Source organism: Pelodiscus sinensis, chromosome 7, assembly GCF_049634645.1.
Source record: "Pelodiscus sinensis isolate JC-2024 chromosome 7, ASM4963464v1, whole genome shotgun sequence".
Classification (NCBI taxonomy): Eukaryota; Metazoa; Chordata; order Testudines; family Trionychidae; genus Pelodiscus; species Pelodiscus sinensis.
In genome coordinates, this window is record NC_134717.1 from 27,646,244 (window position 1) to 27,665,030 (window position 18,787).

The 18,787-nt window shown below is 42.4% G+C and overlaps 1 protein-coding gene across 1 annotated transcript; it reads right to left on the reverse strand.

The window, feature by feature from the left end:
• Nucleotides 1–1,753: 1,753 nt before the first annotated feature.
• NMI (N-myc and STAT interactor) lies at nt 1,754–17,963 on the reverse strand. Its single transcript, XM_006125638.4, has 10 exons — nt 17,656–17,963; nt 14,763–14,813; nt 11,558–11,635; nt 11,245–11,403; nt 8,499–8,606; nt 7,215–7,377; nt 5,946–6,052; nt 5,651–5,840; nt 4,503–4,609; nt 1,754–2,602 (listed from the first exon to the last, which is right to left on the reverse strand). Exons 2-10 carry the CDS (start codon nt 14,805–14,807, stop codon nt 2,402–2,404), a joined length of 1,158 nt encoding a protein of 385 aa, XP_006125700.1. The 5' UTR covers nt 14,808–14,813; nt 17,656–17,963; the 3' UTR covers nt 1,754–2,401.
• Nucleotides 17,964–18,787: the final 824 nt, after the last annotated feature.

Below are 18,787 nucleotides of genomic sequence, written 5' to 3' on the forward strand. Positions count from 1 at the left end.
TCAAGCCTTATTCCCAACACTGAATTCTCTCTTCTGTGCGGCTAGGGTAGTAGATTTTGTGGGGCCCCCAGGTTCTGGGATGGAGCCAAAAATGAGGGGCTCAGTGTATGGGAGGGGCTGCTACGGGTAGAGGTTTGGGTTCTGGGTAGGGTGCAAGAGCGGGCTGGGCTGAGGGTGCAAGATCTGGACGGGAGGGATGGGGCAGGAATGGGCCATGCGGGAGATCTGAAAGGAAGGGAGTGTGCAGGAGCAGATAGGGGACTGGAGTCTCCACAGCAGGGGGCAGAGGATTGGAGCATGCACCCGGCGCAGCTGGGTGGGAGGCACAGGTACCTTTGTGCAGCTCTAAGCACTGAAAGGAAGCACTCCCTGCGGACACTGTTTCCTGCCACTCCCATGGACTGTGATTCCCAGTCCATGGGAGTGGCGGGGGGCAGTGACTGTGATTCCCAGTCCATGGGAGTGGCGGGAGGCAGTGACTGTGATTCCCAGTCCATGGGAGTGGCGGGGGGCAGTGACTGTGATTCCCAGTCCATGGGAGTGGCGGGGGGCAGTGACTGTGATTCCCAGTCCATGGGAGTGGCGGGGGGCAGTGACTGTGATTCCCAGTCCTTGGGAGTGGCGGGGGGCAGTGACTGTGATTCCCAGTCCATGGGAGTGGCGGGAGGCAGTGACTGTGATTCCCAGTCCATGGGAGTGGCGGGGGGCAGTGACTGTGATTCCCAGTCCTTGGGAGTGGCGGGGGGCAGTGACTGTGATTCCCAGTCCATGGGAGTGGCGGGGGGCAGTGACTGTGATTCCCAGTCCTTGGGAGTGGCGGGGGGCAGTGACTGTGATTCCCAGTCCTTGGGAGTGGCGGGGGGCAGTGACTGTGATTCCCAGTCCTTGGGAGTGGCGGGGGGCAGTGACTGTGATTCCCAGTCCATGGGAGTGGCGGGGGGCAGTGACTGTGATTCCCAGTCCTTGGGAGTGGCGGGGGGCAGTGACTGTGATTCCCAGTCCATGGGAGTGGCGGGGGGCAGTGACTGTGATTCCCAGTCCATGGGAGTGGCGGGGGGCAGTGACTGTGATTCCCAGTCCTTGGGAGTGGCGGGGGGCAGTGACTGTGATTCCCAGTCCATGGGAGTGGCGGGGGGGCAGTGCCTGCAGGGACCACTTCCCTGCAGCAGGCAGAGCCTGCTGGCTGCCTCCAGTTCATGGCTGGTCTTGATCAGGTCCATGAGGCTCAGGGCTCCCCCACAGCAGCAGTGAGCTGGTGCTTGTGTTCCAGCAATGGTGCCCCCACTGCAGGAGGGGAGGGGAGATCTGAGCCTTGCAGGCCAGATCAAGACAAGCCATGGGCCATAGGTCCCCTATCCCCTCCCCTCCTGCCCACTAAAGAGTTCAGTAGGTGTTGCCTTAGGTCCTGGAAGAGGTGCCAACAGCAGTACAGATTACCTCCAAGGCATTTGCTACCAGCTGTGAGCTGTTTCTTAAAGGCACAGCTTAGCTCAGTAAACAAGCCATTTTGCACTCTCCCCTTCTGATTGGCACACTGGAAAACCATGCATCATTTCATTGTTGTTATTTTGTATATATTCTGATGCAATCTTAGGAAACTACAGAATTTTCAGTTGCTTGCATTGTGGTATAGCACTCATACACCTAATCAAGATTTGAGTCCTACTTTAAAAAAAATCATATACATTTTGAAATCACTTTTGAATAGTTTGTAAAGCTTTCCTAATAAAAACCTCAACTAGGAAAAAAACTATCAAGTTTTGGAGTTTATTATCAATCTGAAACTCAGATCTGATTTGCGAGAAGCAACTTTCATCAAGTTTCAGGTGTTGCTGTGGGATTAGGGATTTGGCAGACCCACAGTTAGGCAAACTAAGATTTCAGATGAGCTTTTTTGCACCCAGATCTTTGTTTTGTGAAATTTGTTGAATTTTACAAGGAACCTCTACAAGCCAGAACAAAAGAGTTTCATATCACTGTGCTTGATACCATAAAAGTATGTCTACACAGACGTTAAGCACTTGAGGCTAGGCTGGGTCAACTGCCTCAGGCTGCAGGATTGTAAAATTGCAGTGAAGCTTTTCAGTCATTGGGGCCATCCCACCCTGCAGAGTCACAGGGCTCCAACCTGAGACTGAACATTTACACTGCAGTTTTACAGCCTTGCAGCCCAAGTCACGTGAGCTTGAATCAGTTGACCCAAGCCTGCTGCAGGTGTTTAAATGCTGTGTAGACCTACCCCTTGAGTCTCATCATTATGCAAAGGGAAGGAAAGGCAGTTCGTCTCTGCAAGTGTAAATTCTGAAGATTAAAAAGTACATATATTTAAAAAGACAAAGTGCAACATTCTTCCATCCAACTTTGCCACACTGGGCTAAGTGGAAGCTCCAGCCACAATATTTCATGCCACATTCTCCGTATCTTCTTCAAAGTAAGCTAGTTTGGTTCCTGTTGCTACATATTTGATGTTCTCAATTTCCCCACCATCATTGCTAGGCTTCTGAAAGTGAATTTCAATCATATCCTGTATGCTCTCCTCATCCTCCTCAACCTTGTGGGTTCCTGACAGCAGTATGGTCCTCTTGGAAATCCCAGAAAATACCTGGTGTTTGGGAGGAAAAAAAAACACATTACACTATGTCAGCTATTGTATGTTCAGTTTAAAGAGTTGGGAGATTGCACAGTTAAAGTATTAGTGTGCAGATATTGCTACAAGCTTCTCTCTCATTTTAGGATTTCTACTATAGTGTTGGTCTACTACTAAAATCAGTGGGACATTTGTATTTCAGGCTACTGACTTCAGCAGGAGCAGGATGTGGCCTCTTTAATGCATGTGTTCTAAACTCTTTATTGAAACATAGCGAGACAGGTTCTCAGCTGGTATAAATCAACATAACTCCATGTAAATCAGTGCCGATATACCAGTTCATACTCAACAAAGCTCTCTAGTCACTGATTTAGTTACACAAATGTATTTCTAGAGATGAAAGCTACAGTGACTATGGTTCGATAAACTATTCATGGAAAATAAACCCTCCATCACAGTAGCATGAGAATTTGGGAAACGAAGATGTAGACAGCAAATGCTTCTGGGAGGCTGACTGTGTTAAACAAATAAGTACTTCCTGGGTAGAAATAAGAGCATGGCCACTTTAGGGATGTAATATTGTTGTCGATTAACCAAAAAACAAAAAGCTTATAGGTTAATGCTATAGACTACATGCATTTCCCTCCCCCCACCCTTGCCAGTAAATTTTTTGCATGCTGGACAGCAGCCTGGCTCAGTTCTGGCTCCCGCTGGGTCCAGAACCTATCCCTGCTGTGACTCTGCATTTAAAGTCTATTAGGAGCCAGGTGAGCTGGCTCACTTCTGGCTCACACCAAGTCCAGGAGCTTAGGCCCCCCCTTTGGAGAGGGGCTGCTGCCTCTTCATCAGAGACAGCAGCACTGGGCAACGAGCAGCTGGCCCAGAAGGGGAGCTGATTTTTAAACTGGCTCCCTTCTTGGAACAACTTCTGCCTGGCACTCTGCACTACTGCCTCTGATACAGTGGCTGCTAGCACCACCTCTGGGGACTACAGAATAGTCAACTAACCAAAAAAATTCATGGTTATTCAACTAGTAAATTAACCAATATTTAATATTCCTAGGCCACATACACACCTGGTATGTGATTCCTTATTAACTTCACTACCAAGCCACACAATTCCACCTGCATATTTGCATCTGGGCTAAAGTGCACCAAGTACACACTGGAATTCATATGCAAATATGGACAGAGAAATCATTTCTGACCATGCAGATGGATGGATAAAACTTTTATGGAGAGAAAACCAGCTTACATTTATGTACTTAAACTGTGGGGATTTTCAGAGAGGATTTACTGTTTGTAAAAGCTTTTGTGGGTGCTTTTAGTAGTATTTAGAAATGTTGGTACTGGAATGTTGGTGTAATACACCTGGCCACAGAACAGGCAAACAGAGGTTTAATTAGTGCTAGATTTAGTGGTGCTTTTATTATAGGGACACTGATTAATCAATCGTGTGTAAAATTAGGAACAAATAAGACATAACACCTGATGGAACCTTATTTCTGCTCTGACTGTAGCATTGACACTATACATGGTTACTGCTGTAACATATGATCAAAAAGCATTTGCATGTAACTTCTGTGTGAATTACAACCCTCATATAGTAGGCCATAAGATATTCAGCAGGCTAAGAGCACATTCTGCAAGGAATGAGCGCGTTCCACAATCTGTAAAGCACACAGCTTGACAGGATTTCCTGGGCCCCAGAGAATCCCAAGGCCAGGATGGTAGATCTACAGCAATGTGAATTCACCAGCAAGTTCTTGTATATACCCATCTAAAATGAGGAACAATCAGCAGCTCTGAAAACTATAGCAGTTTTCCTGCCTCTCTTAATCTGAGGAGAGGATTCTGTTCACAAGCCACAGACTGTTTGCTGTTTTATGATGTAGCTTCAATAAGATCAGTTTACCTGAAATTTTTCCAAGTGCTTTTCTATGACTGGGGAAATAGTAAGCATAAAGCATTTTTCACTGATGCAGAAAGGATACGTTGTACGTCTCACAAAATTGTCAGCAACTAAAACAAATAATTCAAAAGTGGGAAATAGAATTAATACACTTTAAGGTATATTTTGTAAGCACATCAGAAACAAGATGAACCCTTTTAATATATAGTTAGAAACTAAATGCATTTTTTAAAAGTTTACTATTTACAAATTGGCATTCATGACAAAAGATATGCTAATTAACTGCCCCTAAAGTTTGTGGACCAAATCTACAGTTGATGTAAATGAAAGCAGATTCACTGATTTTAAGTGGAGTTGCACCCATTTACATGAGGTAGGAATACAGGCAACTTTCAATGGCATAACACAACAAGTATATTTTCGCTTTCCAGTAAAATGAAGCCCAGTAATGCAAAGGCAGAAGAATAAGTTTTGAATATTGCTACATAAGGGGTCAAATGTCAAAGCTTACAAGCTTTATATGAATTCACATTGATCCAAAGGCATGTGATTAAACACAGTTGGCTGTGTCTACACTGGCATGAATTTCCGGAAATGCTTAAAACGGAATACTATTCCGTTTTCAGTTTTTCCGGAAAAGGAACATCTACATTGGCAGGCTGCTTTTCCGGAAAAACCCTTTTTCCAGAAAAGCGTCTGTGGCCAATGTAGACGCGCTTTTCCGGAAAAGAGCCCCGATCACCATTTTCGCGATCGGGGCTTTTTTCCGGAAAAGACTACTGGGCTGTCTACACTGGCCCTTTTCCGGAACAGTGTTCCGGAATAAGGACTTATGCCCGAGTGGGAGCAGAATAGTTTTTCCGGAATAGCGGCTGATTTTGTACAGTAGAGCATCATTGCTTTTCCGGAAATTCAAGGGCCAGTGTAGACAGCTCGCAGCTTATTCTGGAAAAGCGGCTGATTTTCCGGAATAAGTGGCCCAGTGTAGACACAGCCAGTTGTGTTTAGACAACTATGGGGTTTGAGTCTTCTCATTTATAGTGAAATAGAAAAGGAAGAATTCAGCTGAAGTCTGTGTAGTTCTTGCAGTGGAAAAACAATATAGATGAGTGGCCCCATAACGTTAGCTAGCAGGATGTTACATAAAATACCTCCGGGTCCAAGGAATGTTATAATGGCAGTATGAGACTTTCTGTCGTAGCTCACATTTTTTACTTCTCCTCCCCCTTGTTTGGATTTGTAGAAATTCAGTTCTAACTTGTCTCTTATCCAGGCATCAGGTATTGGTTCATCTGGTATTTCAGAAACATTGATCTTCTCTCCCGAAATTGTTACGTGGAGCTAACAAAAAATAAATTTTATTTACTTTGTGTTTCGGTTTTTGAAGATAGAAGTGAACATATTCTTGAATTATCTCAAAAGTTTCCATAATGATTTGTCAATTACCTCAAATGTGACTCCCGTTTCTAATGTTATGGGCATTGCTTTCAAATCTATCTTTTCATCATCCAGGCTCACAGTATGTTTACCTCTTCTTATCAGTTTCTGGGCAACTGCAAGGGAAAATAAAAAGGTTTTCGGATAGTCTTACACTAATTAAAAATATTTCCTAGTGCACTTAGCCAAAAATCTTTTAGCATCACTAAAAGTGAAATAAATGGGAGTGAGAATCCGACAAGGCATATGTCTGCATCTAAGGCCATGTCTCCAGTAGGATATTATTTTGAAATAGTTATTTTGGGAGTTACTTCAAAATAAGTTATTTCAAAATAAGCTAATTCCCCAAGGAAAGCAGCCCCTTATTTCAAAATAACGGGCTTGGTAGTATGGATGCTCTGCTTGAACAGCTGAATAACTTTTTAAAAATCTCACTACTCTGTGTAATATGCCTCACTAGTAAAGTGTTTTATGATCAATATGAAAGATGTTATACCTATATACAATACTATGGCTAACTGGTACTAATAATTAGCTCTTAGCTGAAATCAAAATGTTTCTTATCAAATGAGGCAAGCTCTTGCTTTATGTTAAATGTTATTTACTAGCTTGCAAATAAACTGTTCTAATTTAAATCTGGATCAACTAAGTTTCCTGCATTTTAATGGACACAGCTACGTATAGAGGAGGCTGATATAGGGGAACAATGTCCTATATTAACTAGCATGCATTTACTAATATTGACTATAAGTCTGTATATTAATGTTGTAAAATGTAACACTGACGGATCCAAAGCCCACCAAAGTCTAGAGAAAGACTTGCATTGATATCTATGGGGTGTAGATCAGGCCTCATCCCTCTGTGACGTAGGATCTATATATTGAAGGTAGACTGTTGGTATTCAGTGAACACATCAGCGGAGTTTAACTGGACTAGAGCTGATGCTGACAATTCTGCCCTTACAGGGTACACTTGTTTAACTGTGCAACCATCAGAGTGAGTGCAGGCTTGAGCCCTGAATGCAGAGAAAGTGAGAGTTTTTAACTGACTATCTTATTATTCTCTTTAACTTTATTTGTGATACCATGAAAATGTTTGCCTTTAGGCTGAGAGCCAGATTCCCCTCCAGTCCCAGAAACTCACTGTAAGCAAGTTCCCCCTCCAGTCCCAGAAACCCAGACTAGTAACCCCTTTTGGTGATTAAAGAAATTGTTGTTGAACCCCATACTCCTCATTGTTAAAGTGAAACACATTACATATTTAAAATATGGACCATACCATCCTCCTCTTCAAAAGCGAGAAGAGCTTGTCTTTGCTGCAATCTGAATGGAATTTTTGCAGCTATGTGGAAAAGGCAGCACGTATTCAAAAATGCATCATCATTCTCAGCATTTTCCATCCCAGTAAACTTCATTTTCTTTTTAGGTATCACTCTTTTAATCTAATATTGTAGAACCAAGACAGGAAATGTCAAAGTTTAAATAATTTAATTAGCAACTGAAAAAATTTACATGAGCAGATATCACAAAACAGTTGATGGTTACCGTTTGTAGTGCTAAATTGACTTTGCTCTTTAGTAATAGGAGGCCTGCTAAAATTGCCTCATTTTTTCTAAATTAGCAAAATAAAGATGAATGTTAAAAGTGCTTCATAACATTTGCAGCAGTGTAGCCAAAAGATTCTGAACTCTCATCCATACTATGCCAATATAACTCCCTTGATTTAAATAATTTGTACTGCTAAAGTTAGATCAAAGTTGGGCTACATGCAATTTGGGAAAAATAGCTATAGCAAACATAACTTTTTTTTTCTATAATGGACAAATCTCCTTTCTGACAGAGACCAAATATGAACACACGAAAATTGTATACACTTGTTTCTTTTCTTCTAAACATGTCCTGATCTAGCAATTCAAGTTTCTTGTATCTTCCATTTTCACATGTCCATTTTTCCCCTCACTGTCAAATACATTTATTAACTTTGTGAGATAGAGAATGAGAAGGAAAAGCAATAGCTAAATTGCATACTGAAGTCAATGGAGCTACACAGATTTACAAAAGATGATAATCTGGCTCATAGAGCTCGTCTACACTGGCCCCTTTTCCGGAAGGGGCATGTAAATTTCACCAGTCGTCGTAGGGAAATCCGCAGGGGATTTAAATATCCCCCGCGGCATTTAAATAAAAATGTCCGCCGCTTTTTTCCGGCTTTTAAAAAAGCCGGAAAAGAGCGTCTACACTGGCCCCGATCCTCCGGAAAAAAAGTGCCCTTTTCCGGAGGGTCGTATTCCTACTTTGAAGGGCACTTTTTCCGGAGGATCGGGGCCAGTGTAGACGCTCTTTTCCGGCTTTTTTAAAAGCCGGAAAAAAGCGGCGGACATTTTTATTTAAATGCCGCGGGGGATATTTAAATCCCCTGCGGATTTCCCTACGACGACTGGTGAAATTTACATGCCCCTTCCGGAAAAGGGGCCAGTGTAGACGTAGCCATAGTGTTTAGAAATGAAGAAGTAAAATATGTCCATTTAAAAGCTGCATTATAAATATTTCAAATAACAATTACCCGAAACTCCTGTGAAAGCTTTAAACTCTTTGCTGCAAGGTCATCTTTGAGCTTCTGAATCTCTCTTTGCAGCTCAATATTTTGTTGCTTCACTACATTAAGATTTCTCTGCAGGTTACAAAAACAATTTAATAATGCATAACAACATGTAGAGTCAAAGTCTGGGCTACAGTAAAAAGCTGTAGATATGAGAAATCGGAAAATGAATTTGTTTTTAATCTTTTGCTAAAAATAACAAGCAATTAACTGTATGAATGTTACTGAGATAGTTTAAAGCAATGGTACAAATTACTTTCCAAGGAACACTCCATTCAATTTAAATAAGAAAAGTAAGATTTCAGAAACATTTATATACCACCATAAACTTAAGCTGCACTTTAATGTTAGGCCCTGAAATTTCATGTATAGAAATGGAATTTATACATGTGAACAGCCTTGCTCAGATATGTGAACAATTTTACACGTGAAATTAATTGTATGTATTATTCATGTGAAAGATGAGATCCTAGATAATCTGTATTCTCTACCCTGAAGTCCTTCCAAATAGAGGGCCAACTCCTGACCCACTCCATTCCCTTTATGCCACTCAAGGGCTACGTCTACACTGGCATGATTTTCCGGAAATGCTTTTAATGGAAAAGTTTTCCCTTAAAAGCATTTTCGGAAAAGTGTGTCTAGATTGGCAGGAAAAGCACTTTTTCTGGAAAAGCGTCCGTGGCCAATCTAGACGCGCTTTTCCGCAAAAAAGCCCCAATTGCCATTTTCGCGATCTGGGCTTTTTTGCGGAAAACAGTACTGTGCTGTCTACACTGGCCCTTTTGCGCAAAAGTCTTTCAGAAAAAGACTTTTGTCCGAATGGGAGCAGCATAGTATTTCCGGAAAATCACTGACGATCTTACATGAGATCGTCAGTGCTTTTCCGGAAATTCAAGCAGCCAGTGTAGACAGCTGGTAAGTTTTTCCGGAAAAGCATCTGCTTTTCCGGAAAAAGTGGCCAGTCTAGACACAGCCAAGAAGTATAAAAGAAGCAGAAACCAGCTGCATTTCCGCACAGCTGGGGACTTCCTAGGTGTAGAGAAATTATGTGTGTGTATATACAGCCAATGTAACCAACTTCCATGCGAGCTGTCCTGTGGTCCCCATCATAGGGAGCATATCAGGATTATTAAAGGGGCATGGAAGAAGTGATGAGTTCCAGCTATCCCAAATTAGTTGGTGACTCCCTCAGAGCTATTATCAGCTCATGGAATTTAGATCAGTTCCCAGATTGCTGGGGATGGTGAAAACAGACGTTATAGATTTAATGTAGAAATTATAGGGTAAGGGGTCTACGACCAGTGTTGTGCAAATCAGACGAGGTGATCATAATGGTACTTTCTGACTTTAAATCTACTTATCCTTGATCAGAGAGCCACAGTAGCTCTCGAGAACATTCCTAAGAGCAGAATGAGTACAGCAAAGGATGTGGGCTTCAGAGCCTGATTTTGCAAATGCTTGTGCATCTAAGTGACTTTACGCATGAATAATCCCATTGACTTTGGCTGGGAATACATACGCATATCAAGTTACTTACATGCGAATAGTGTTTTCAGGATTAGGCTCCAAATAAGATAAAACACAGAATGATGACAATGCAGAGAGGATATAGATTATTAATGAAAGAAATGATTGTTTGAAATGGTAGGTTTTAAGGAGGGACTGGAAAGAGGCAGAAGCTGTGGGATGAGGGGAGGGTGTTCCACGTGTGGCAATAAGTTAGAAGCATAAAGCTGAGAGTAGAAAAAAGACAAAGGGCACAGTGAAGTAAGAGGACTGACAGAAACATAAATAACAGATGTAGAATGTAGAGCCATAAACATGAAGACAAGGAGCTTGAATTTCATGTGTATGGCTAATTAAATTCTACTATGTTTGAAGTTCTCTGTAAACTAACATACTAGCAAAATAAATTAAATCCTTCAATTTATTGGCTTGAACATCATCTACTCAAAACCACTATTAAAATACCTTAGGATATTGAGGTAATAATCTCTTAGCTACAGCTCAGAAATGAAATCTAAAACTTTGTTTCAACTCTCTCTCTTCCCAATGAGCTAGGTCCCAGATAAGCCATAACTATCAGCCACTGACAGTCTAGAAAGAGTTCACTTCCTACAACTAGTGTTCCAAATGCCTAGATCAGATACCCAAGGACAATTACTAATTCTAAAAGGAAGCAGAGGATAACTTTGCCATCTTTGGTAAGTAAACTTTTGTGTCTTTGTGCAACTATGCTAGTTGCAAGCTTTTTCAAGTTGCAAGCTCTCTACAGTTATGTTGAAATCACTAATTCTCCCAGATACTGTACGCTTTTATAAGAAGTGTAATTAAAAAGTTAAAAAAGTGTTATTTTTGTCATTTGAATTATCCAACTCAACCCAATGTGGACTTTAGCAAATTGTAACATTGTGAAGTCAATGGGAACTTTGGACCAGGTAAGGTTAATTTTATTAGTCATCACTTTCTACTTGTGACATAGAACATCTTAGCTTTGCCTGCATTCTTTCAAATAATCACTGCAAGATTTTTGTAATTGTGTAACTTCTGAATGTTTTTTTTATAAAGTGATATGCTAAATAGTTTGGTGCTATAAAATATAGTTCTGATGGAGCGGTTTGCATTGAAAGGGAAAAGTATTACAACCTACTAGAAACACATCTACAGGTCATCTCCAAATATTAACCGCTATGGTAAATTCTCTTATTACCTCTTGATTTTCCTTGTTTATTATGCTTTCTTTACATAGCTCTTCTTCCGAATCCATTAGCTTTCTCAGCTCATCTTCTGCCTTCTTTCTCTCTTCATCAGCACTTAGTTTCAAAAGAAGGAGCTCATCTTTTTCTTTTTGAGCTTTTTCAAGTCTTTCCTTGATATTGAAAACAACAATCACTTTAGTATGTTTTTACTAGAACAAACGAAACATTGTAAAATCAGTTTAAAAGCAATCTTTCGCCATTTTTTTTTCTTTTGGACACATACATGGTGCTGACTTAAGTGAAAACTTCACAGTTCATACGCACCTTTGATTTTTCTAGTTCTTCTTTAAGATTGTTAACCTCATCTATCTGCGTGCCAGAATGGTTGGTATCTTTCATATTCTAGAAAGACAGGAATGCACAATACTATTTTTCACTCTATAATATCACCAGATGGGTCATGTTAGAAAGACATAATTCACTTATTAAATCATTATCTGTCCAAATCATACCATTTGTGTTTAAACTATACCGAGTAAAATGAAAAGAATAACACTTTTTAAAAGTCTGAAATATTTTACCACTGTAGTTATCAATGTAAATGACAGTCCAGTTCTTGACTGAGACCCTTTTGCTGCTTCTCAGCAAATCTAACAATCCAGATGGGTGATGGAGAGAAAAAGCTGATTAGGCAAATCTGATAGTCATGCAGTTTTTGAACTGAATATTCTCAGTATTTTCATGCAGGAGTATAACAGATGCTCTATAAACAATGAGTTTCTCAATTTTACTCTTTCACTTCCATAAGTCATGGGAGTTAGAACTCAAATGTGAAAACGTGGAATTACTAACTGTGGTTTGTAACTTATCTTTTAAATCATCTTCTGTAACTAGAATATAACTAATTTGTTGGGGAAAAGTCAACATGGTTTCTGTAAAGGGAAATCATTCCTTACTAATCTACTAGAATTCTTTGAGGGAATCAACAAGCATGTAAACAAGGGGAATCCAATGGATAGAATCATAGAATACTAGGACTGGAAGGGACCTCAAGAGGTCATCGAGTCCAGTCCCCTACCCTCATGGCAGGACCAAATACTGTCTCGACCATCCCTGATAGACATTTATCTAACCTACTCTTAAATATCTCCAGAGATGGGGATTCCACAACCTCCCTGGGCAATTTATTCCAGTGTTTGACCACCCTAACACTTAGGAACTTTTTCCTAATGTCTAACCTAAATCTCCCTTGCTGCAGTTTAAGCCCATTGCTTCTTGTTCTATCCTCAGAGGCCAAGATGAACAAGTTTTTTCCCTCCTCCTTATGACACCCTTTTAGATATCTGAAAACTGCTATCATGTCCCCCCTCAATCTTCTCTTTTCTAAACTAAATAAACCCAGTTCCTTCAGCCTTCCCTCATAGGTCATATTCTCTAGACCTTTAATCATTCTCGTTGCTCTTCTCTGGACCCTTTCCAATTTTTCCACATCTTTCTTGAAATGCAGTGCCCAGAACTGGACACAATACTCCAAATGAGGCCTAACCAGTGCAGAGTAGAGCAAAAGAATGACTTCTTGTGTCTTTCTCACAACACACCTGTTAATACATCCCAAAATCATGTTTGCTTTCTTTGCAACAGCATCACACTGCTGACTTATATTTAACTTGTGGTCCACTATAACCCCTAGATCTCTTTCTGCCGTACTCCTTCCCAGACAGTCGCTTCCCATTCTGTATGTGTGAAACTGATTGTTCCTTCCTAAGTGGAGTATTTTGCATTTGTCTTTATTAAACTTCATCCTATTTATCTCAGACCATTTCTCCAATTTGTCCAGATCATTTATCCTCCAGAGCAGTCACAATCCCTCCCAGCTTGGTATCATCTGCAAACATAATATGCGTACTTTCTATACCAATATCTAAATCGTTGATGAAGATATTGAACAGAGCCGGTCCCAAAACAGACCCCTGCGGAACCCCACTTGTTATGCCTTTCCAGCAGGATTGTGAACCATTAATAACTACTCTCTGAGTATGGTTATCCAGCCAGTTATGCACCCACCTTATAGTAGCCCCATCTAAGTTGTTTTTACCTAGTTTATTGCTAAGAATATCATGCGAGACCGTATCAAACGCCTTACTAAAGTCTAAGTATACCACATCCACTGCTTCTCCCTTATCCACAAAACTCGTTATCCTATTAAAGAAAGCTATCAGATTGGTTTGACATGATTTGTTCTTTACAAATCCATGCTGGCTGTTCCCTGTCACCTTGCCACTTTCCAAGTGTTTACAGATGATTTCCTTAATTACTTGCTCCATTATCTTCCCTGGCACAGAAGTTAAACTAACTGGTCTGTAGTTTCCTGGGTTGTTCTTATTTCCCTTTTTATAGATGGGCACTATGTTTGCCCTTTTCCAGTCTTCTGGAATCTCTCCTGTCTCCCATGATTTTCCAAAGATGATAGCTAAGGGCTCAGATACCTCCTCGAGTATTCTAGGATGCATTTCATCAGGCCCTGGTGACTTGCAGGCATCTAACTTTTCTAGGTGATTTTTAACTTCTTTTTTTTATTTTACCTTCTAAAATTACCCCCTTTCCACTAGCATTCACTATGTTAGGCATTCCTACAGACTTCTCAGTAAAGACCAAAACAAAGAAGTCATTGAGCATCTCTGCCATTTCCAAGTTTCCTGTTATTGTTTCTCCCTCTTCACTGACCAGTGGGCCTACCCTCTCCTTGGTCTTCCTCTTGTTTCTAATGTATTTATAAAACGTCTTCTTGTTTCCCTTTATTCCCGTAGCTAGTTTGAGCTCATTTTGTGCCTTTGCCTTTCTAATCTTGCCCCTGCATTCCTGTGCTGTTTGCCTATATTCATCCTTTGTAATTTGTCCTACTTTCCATTTTTTATATGACTCCTTTTTTATTTTTAGATCATTCAAGATCTCGTGGTTAAGCCAAAGCGGTCTTTTGCCATATTTTCTATCTTTCCGACACATCGGAATAGCTTGCTTTTGGGCCCTTAACAACGTCCCTTTGAAAAACTGCTAATGCTCCTCAGTTGTTTTTCCCCTCAGTCTCGATTCCCATGGGACCTTACCTATCAGCTCTCTGAGCTTACCAATATCCGCCTTCCTGAAATCCATTGTCTCTTTTGCTTTTCTCCCTTCTATCCTTCCTTAGATATGGATATAGTATACTTGGATTTCCAGAAAATCTTTGACAAGTCTCTTAAGTAGCCAAAGTCTCTTAAGTAAAATAAGTTGTCATGGGATTAATGGGAAGGTCTTCTCATGGACTGATAACTACTTAAAAGATAAGAATCAAAAATGGTCAATTTTCAGAATGGAGAGAGGTGACTAATGGGATGAGAAAAAGGAGATACAGGTTATAATTCAGACCTGTTCAGGAAAAAACGATGCCTTTTACTAGAAAATATCTTCGAGCACCAGCTAAATATCTTTATTCCGAGATTTCCTTTACAAATACAGATTCTTACAGGATGGCATAACACAAAATACTTACAGTAGTATCATCTTTTAAGGAACATGGTTGACTTGTTAAATCCATTGAGCCCTGAGGAAACAGAATAACACACCACTTTCACATATAAAATATCCAGGATAACGTAATAATCTGAGACCAAGACATGCCAAGATTTGTACAGTGTACAACTTAAGGCTCTGATACTGAAAACAGTTAAACAAACGTTAATTTGTGCAGTATGAATAAAACTAAGATGTGCATAAATCTTTGCAGTACTGGGACTTAATCTGCACATCTCACATGTACACTGAAATCTGATTTAATCTTGAAGAAATTAATAAAACTGCAAACTAACTATTGGAAATTTGGTCCATGCATGGAATTCTTATTTGTATTACAGTAGCAGTTAGGTGCCCCAATTAGGATCAGAATTCCACATAATACTTTCCACATAATACTGAATACAGGCACTTACATTGCCATATAAGCACAAAGATCCACCTCTGCGCATGTGATGTCAGGACAAGTTAAGGCAGGAGCTACAACATTTTTCAGAAATTGTCTCCTTATCTTTCAACACTTACGCACTTGTTCAATTTTATATATGTGAGTAATGCAGGATCAGGGTGGCATTATTTTTTACTCCTTGAGGGTAAACATTTATTCTGGCACAAATTAAACACAGTAACTTACACCTTCACTTCTACAGTATTGCCAACCCCAAATGTCCCAAAAATCATAAGGCAGATTTTCAAAGTATGGGATTTTTTTCCCCTAAAAATGGTTAGCTTTATGTGATCTCTGGCATTCAAGCATTTTCAAGCTTTTCTCTACAACAGAGGTCGACAACGTATGGCACGTATGCAATAAGTGGTACATAAGATGATTTTCAGTAGCACGCATGATGAACGGGCTCTTCATTGCTCTCCCTGACCAGTTAACAGGAAGCCCAAGCTGGCTATCCTGTGTAACACCTTCCACAAGATTGGAGTAAGCACCAGCTTCCTGTGAGGAGGGGGAAAGCCCCAAGGCTCCACACAGGATCCAGCTTGCAGGGAAGTGCATGCATATTGCTCCTCCCCTCCCCAAAGCAACACACATGATGCCTTATCCACCCTACCTTCCCAATGCTCTGGGGAGGCAGGACATGGGAGCTGTGCAGCGTCCCCCTGCCTGGGAGTCCAGGGCAGGAGACCAAGCAGGGCGTGCACTGGAGATCCCATCCCACCCCCCGGGGAGCGTGGTGGCACGCCACTGGGGCATGCCACTTCTACACAGTTGCCAACCCCTGCTCTTTTGGGCATATCTGCAGAATGAATGACAAGTGAAAGGTTAAGACCCTGGTATTTGGCATAATGGATGGCCCGAATAGGAGAGGCAGACCCCACAGAGAATGGGTAGATGATATAGTAGATTGGTGCGGAGCGAATCTACAGAAACTAAGCCACTCCACACTGGACAGGGTAAGATGGAAGGAAATGGTGAGGGAGGCATAGGACATCAATGGGCACTGAGCCCATGGTTGTTGATGATGATGATGAACCCCTGCTCTACAACCATGAGAGCTAAAAAGTTGCACTGCTTCTTCTGGTGGTACTTTGATGAAAGCCAATAGATACTCTTATGCAGTGCTTTTTTTGTTTTAAAAAAAGTGCTGGTACTCCAAGGCTGTGTCTACATTGGCATGATTTTGTGCCAAAGCAGCCGCTTTTGCACAAAAACATGCTGCCTGACTACACTAGCTGCTAGTACTTGCACAAGAACACTGACGTTCTAATGTATAAAATCAGTGCTTCTTGTGCAAACACTTTGACGCTTCCGCTCAGGAATAAGCCCTCTTGTGCAACTGTTCTGGCGCAAGAGGCCAGTGTAGACAGGCAACATTAATTTCTTGCGCAAAAAAGCCCGATGGCTAAAATGGCCATTGGAGCTTTCTTGCGCAAGAGAGCGTCTACACTGGCACAGATGCTTTTGCGCAAAAGCACATCTCTTGCGCATAGGCACATGCCAGTGTAGACGCTCTCTTGCGCAAATACTTTAATGCAAAAACTCTTGCGTTAAAAGTATTTGCGTAAAATCTTGCCAATATGGACATAGCTCAAGAGAAAAGTTGTTGAGCTATGGAGGTGCTGGTACTGTGTACCGGGCAGTACCATCACATAAAAAGCACTGCTCTTATACATTTTTCTCTAGTTGGGAAGGAGGCCTTAAAGTAAAATATCAACTTTTGCATGCCTGGCAATAAAATCACAAGTTAGCACCACTACTTCTGCTTGGAAAGCACTGTGAATGCCATCTAAAAAAACAAACAAACAATAATGTTATCCTCATAAAAATCTACTCTATATGTAATACAACATACAAAATAATTGTCAAGCACACAAACATATACAAGTAGTTTATATTGAAGAAAACGGGTATTTGCACTTTACAAAACAGTAAACTCTATATAGCAAAACAAAACGCTGCCTAAATGGCCATTTATCCCAAGGGCAAATGATTCCTGTTACTCCTAACTCTTGAAAACCTTGGTGCCCGAGGTCGGTAGAGAGCTGCTCCCTTACACGCCTGTGCTACCGGCGATCATTTAGCATCGCTTGTGTTCTGTTCACTGTACATAACCAAGAGGTGGGGTTTTTAAGAGACATCACACCCAGCGCTCGGCCTGCTCAGGAAGCCAGCGTCAAGTTGACACTCGTGTCCTTCCCGGCCCTAAGCGCCGGTGCAGGGACTCTACAGCGGCCCGTGAAGACCCAGCTCTTTAAAGAACCCCCCATACAACGAGGCAGGCGCTGCCCGCTTTGCAGGGGCCGGCAAAGCCGACCCGCCCGGGCCCGGCTCCCATCGCTCACTATCAGTTTCGTTTCAGGAGCAGGGGGGCGGCTACGGCGCGGAGCAGCGAGCCCACCCTGCAGAACGAGGCTGCACTTACAGGGGCAGGGGCCGGCGGCGAGGCCAGCGCTGCTGGGTGTGGGTCGGGTCCCCCGGCGCACTGTAGCCCCCGAGCCGGTGGAGTCGCCAGCGGGCAGGCAGCAGCACTAGCGACCGCAGCTGGGCTCCAGTGCCTGGCAATCACGTGGCGGGGGAGGCAGCCCAGCCTGAGCGCGCCACCGGGCGGGGCTCTCCGCCGTCAGCTTCCCCCGCCCGTGGGCGGTGGCTTCCCTCCCTCGGCCCGCTGGGAGCTCCGCTCTCCGCCCAGCTGCAGGGAGCCTCGCCCGGCGCGCTGCCTCGGGAACACAGCCCCAGGGGCAGGCAGCCGCTGTTCTCCCTGACAGGCATTGGGCGGCTGCCTTTTTATGGCCACGTCTCTGACTCTTTTCGAGGGTTGCCAGGTGGGTTCAACAAAAATACCCCACACACTTGCTATCACATCACAATCTACATTACATCTGACTTAGGAAATACTGGACATTTATATGTTCTCCATTTGTTTTCTGAACAGAAAACTCCAATACTGGACTGTCTGGTTCAAAACCCAACACCAGGCAACCCTAGCTCTGGCAGTTACTGTAAGGCAGGCCCTGTCTCCCACTTTATGAGCATCCTTTGGCCAGCCCTGCTCTGCACCTTCTCTAGCACTCAAAATGCTCCATGATGCTGCTGCTGCCCCTAGGGGAGTCCCATGTGTATCTTCTTTCCCCACCTGGATTCCTGCTCCTGTGCCCCACTAGCCTGTTGCAGGCTGCGAAGGGACAGATTTGTGTTAGAAAGTGCAAAGGGAGGGATATGTTAGCTGGACCAGGGAAGATGCTGGTCTGGTGAAGATGAGCTACACCAATGGGAGAGATCCTTCCCCTTGGCATGCTAAACCATCCCCATTTAGCACAGTAGCTATGTTGGCAGGAGAATCTTGTCCAGTGCTGTACAGCTGTAGTACTTAGTGTAATTATGTTACTGGGGAGAGTGGGGGGAGGGACTTAGACATACACCTGAGTGACAAAAATTATGCTGCTGTAACCTGGAGTGTAGACAAGCCCCTAGACAAGCAAAGGAGCAATGCAATTGAAGGTTCATGGCTATGCAGGGCTAGTTGTCTCAATGAAAAGATGGGTACAGCATTGTAA

Coding starts and splice junctions, on each gene's coding strand:
- NMI (XM_006125638.4), bottom strand. CDS start 14,807: ATGGATTTAACAAGTCAACCATGTTCCTTAAAAGATGATACTACT. Junction 7,378..8,498: donor AGCTTTCACAGGAGTTTCGG/GTAATTGTTATT, acceptor CTACAATATTAG/ATTAAAAGAGTGATACCTAA. Junction 5,841..5,945: donor AAACGGGAGTCACATTTGAG/GTAATTGACAAA, acceptor ATTTTTTGTTAG/CTCCACGTAACAATTTCGGG.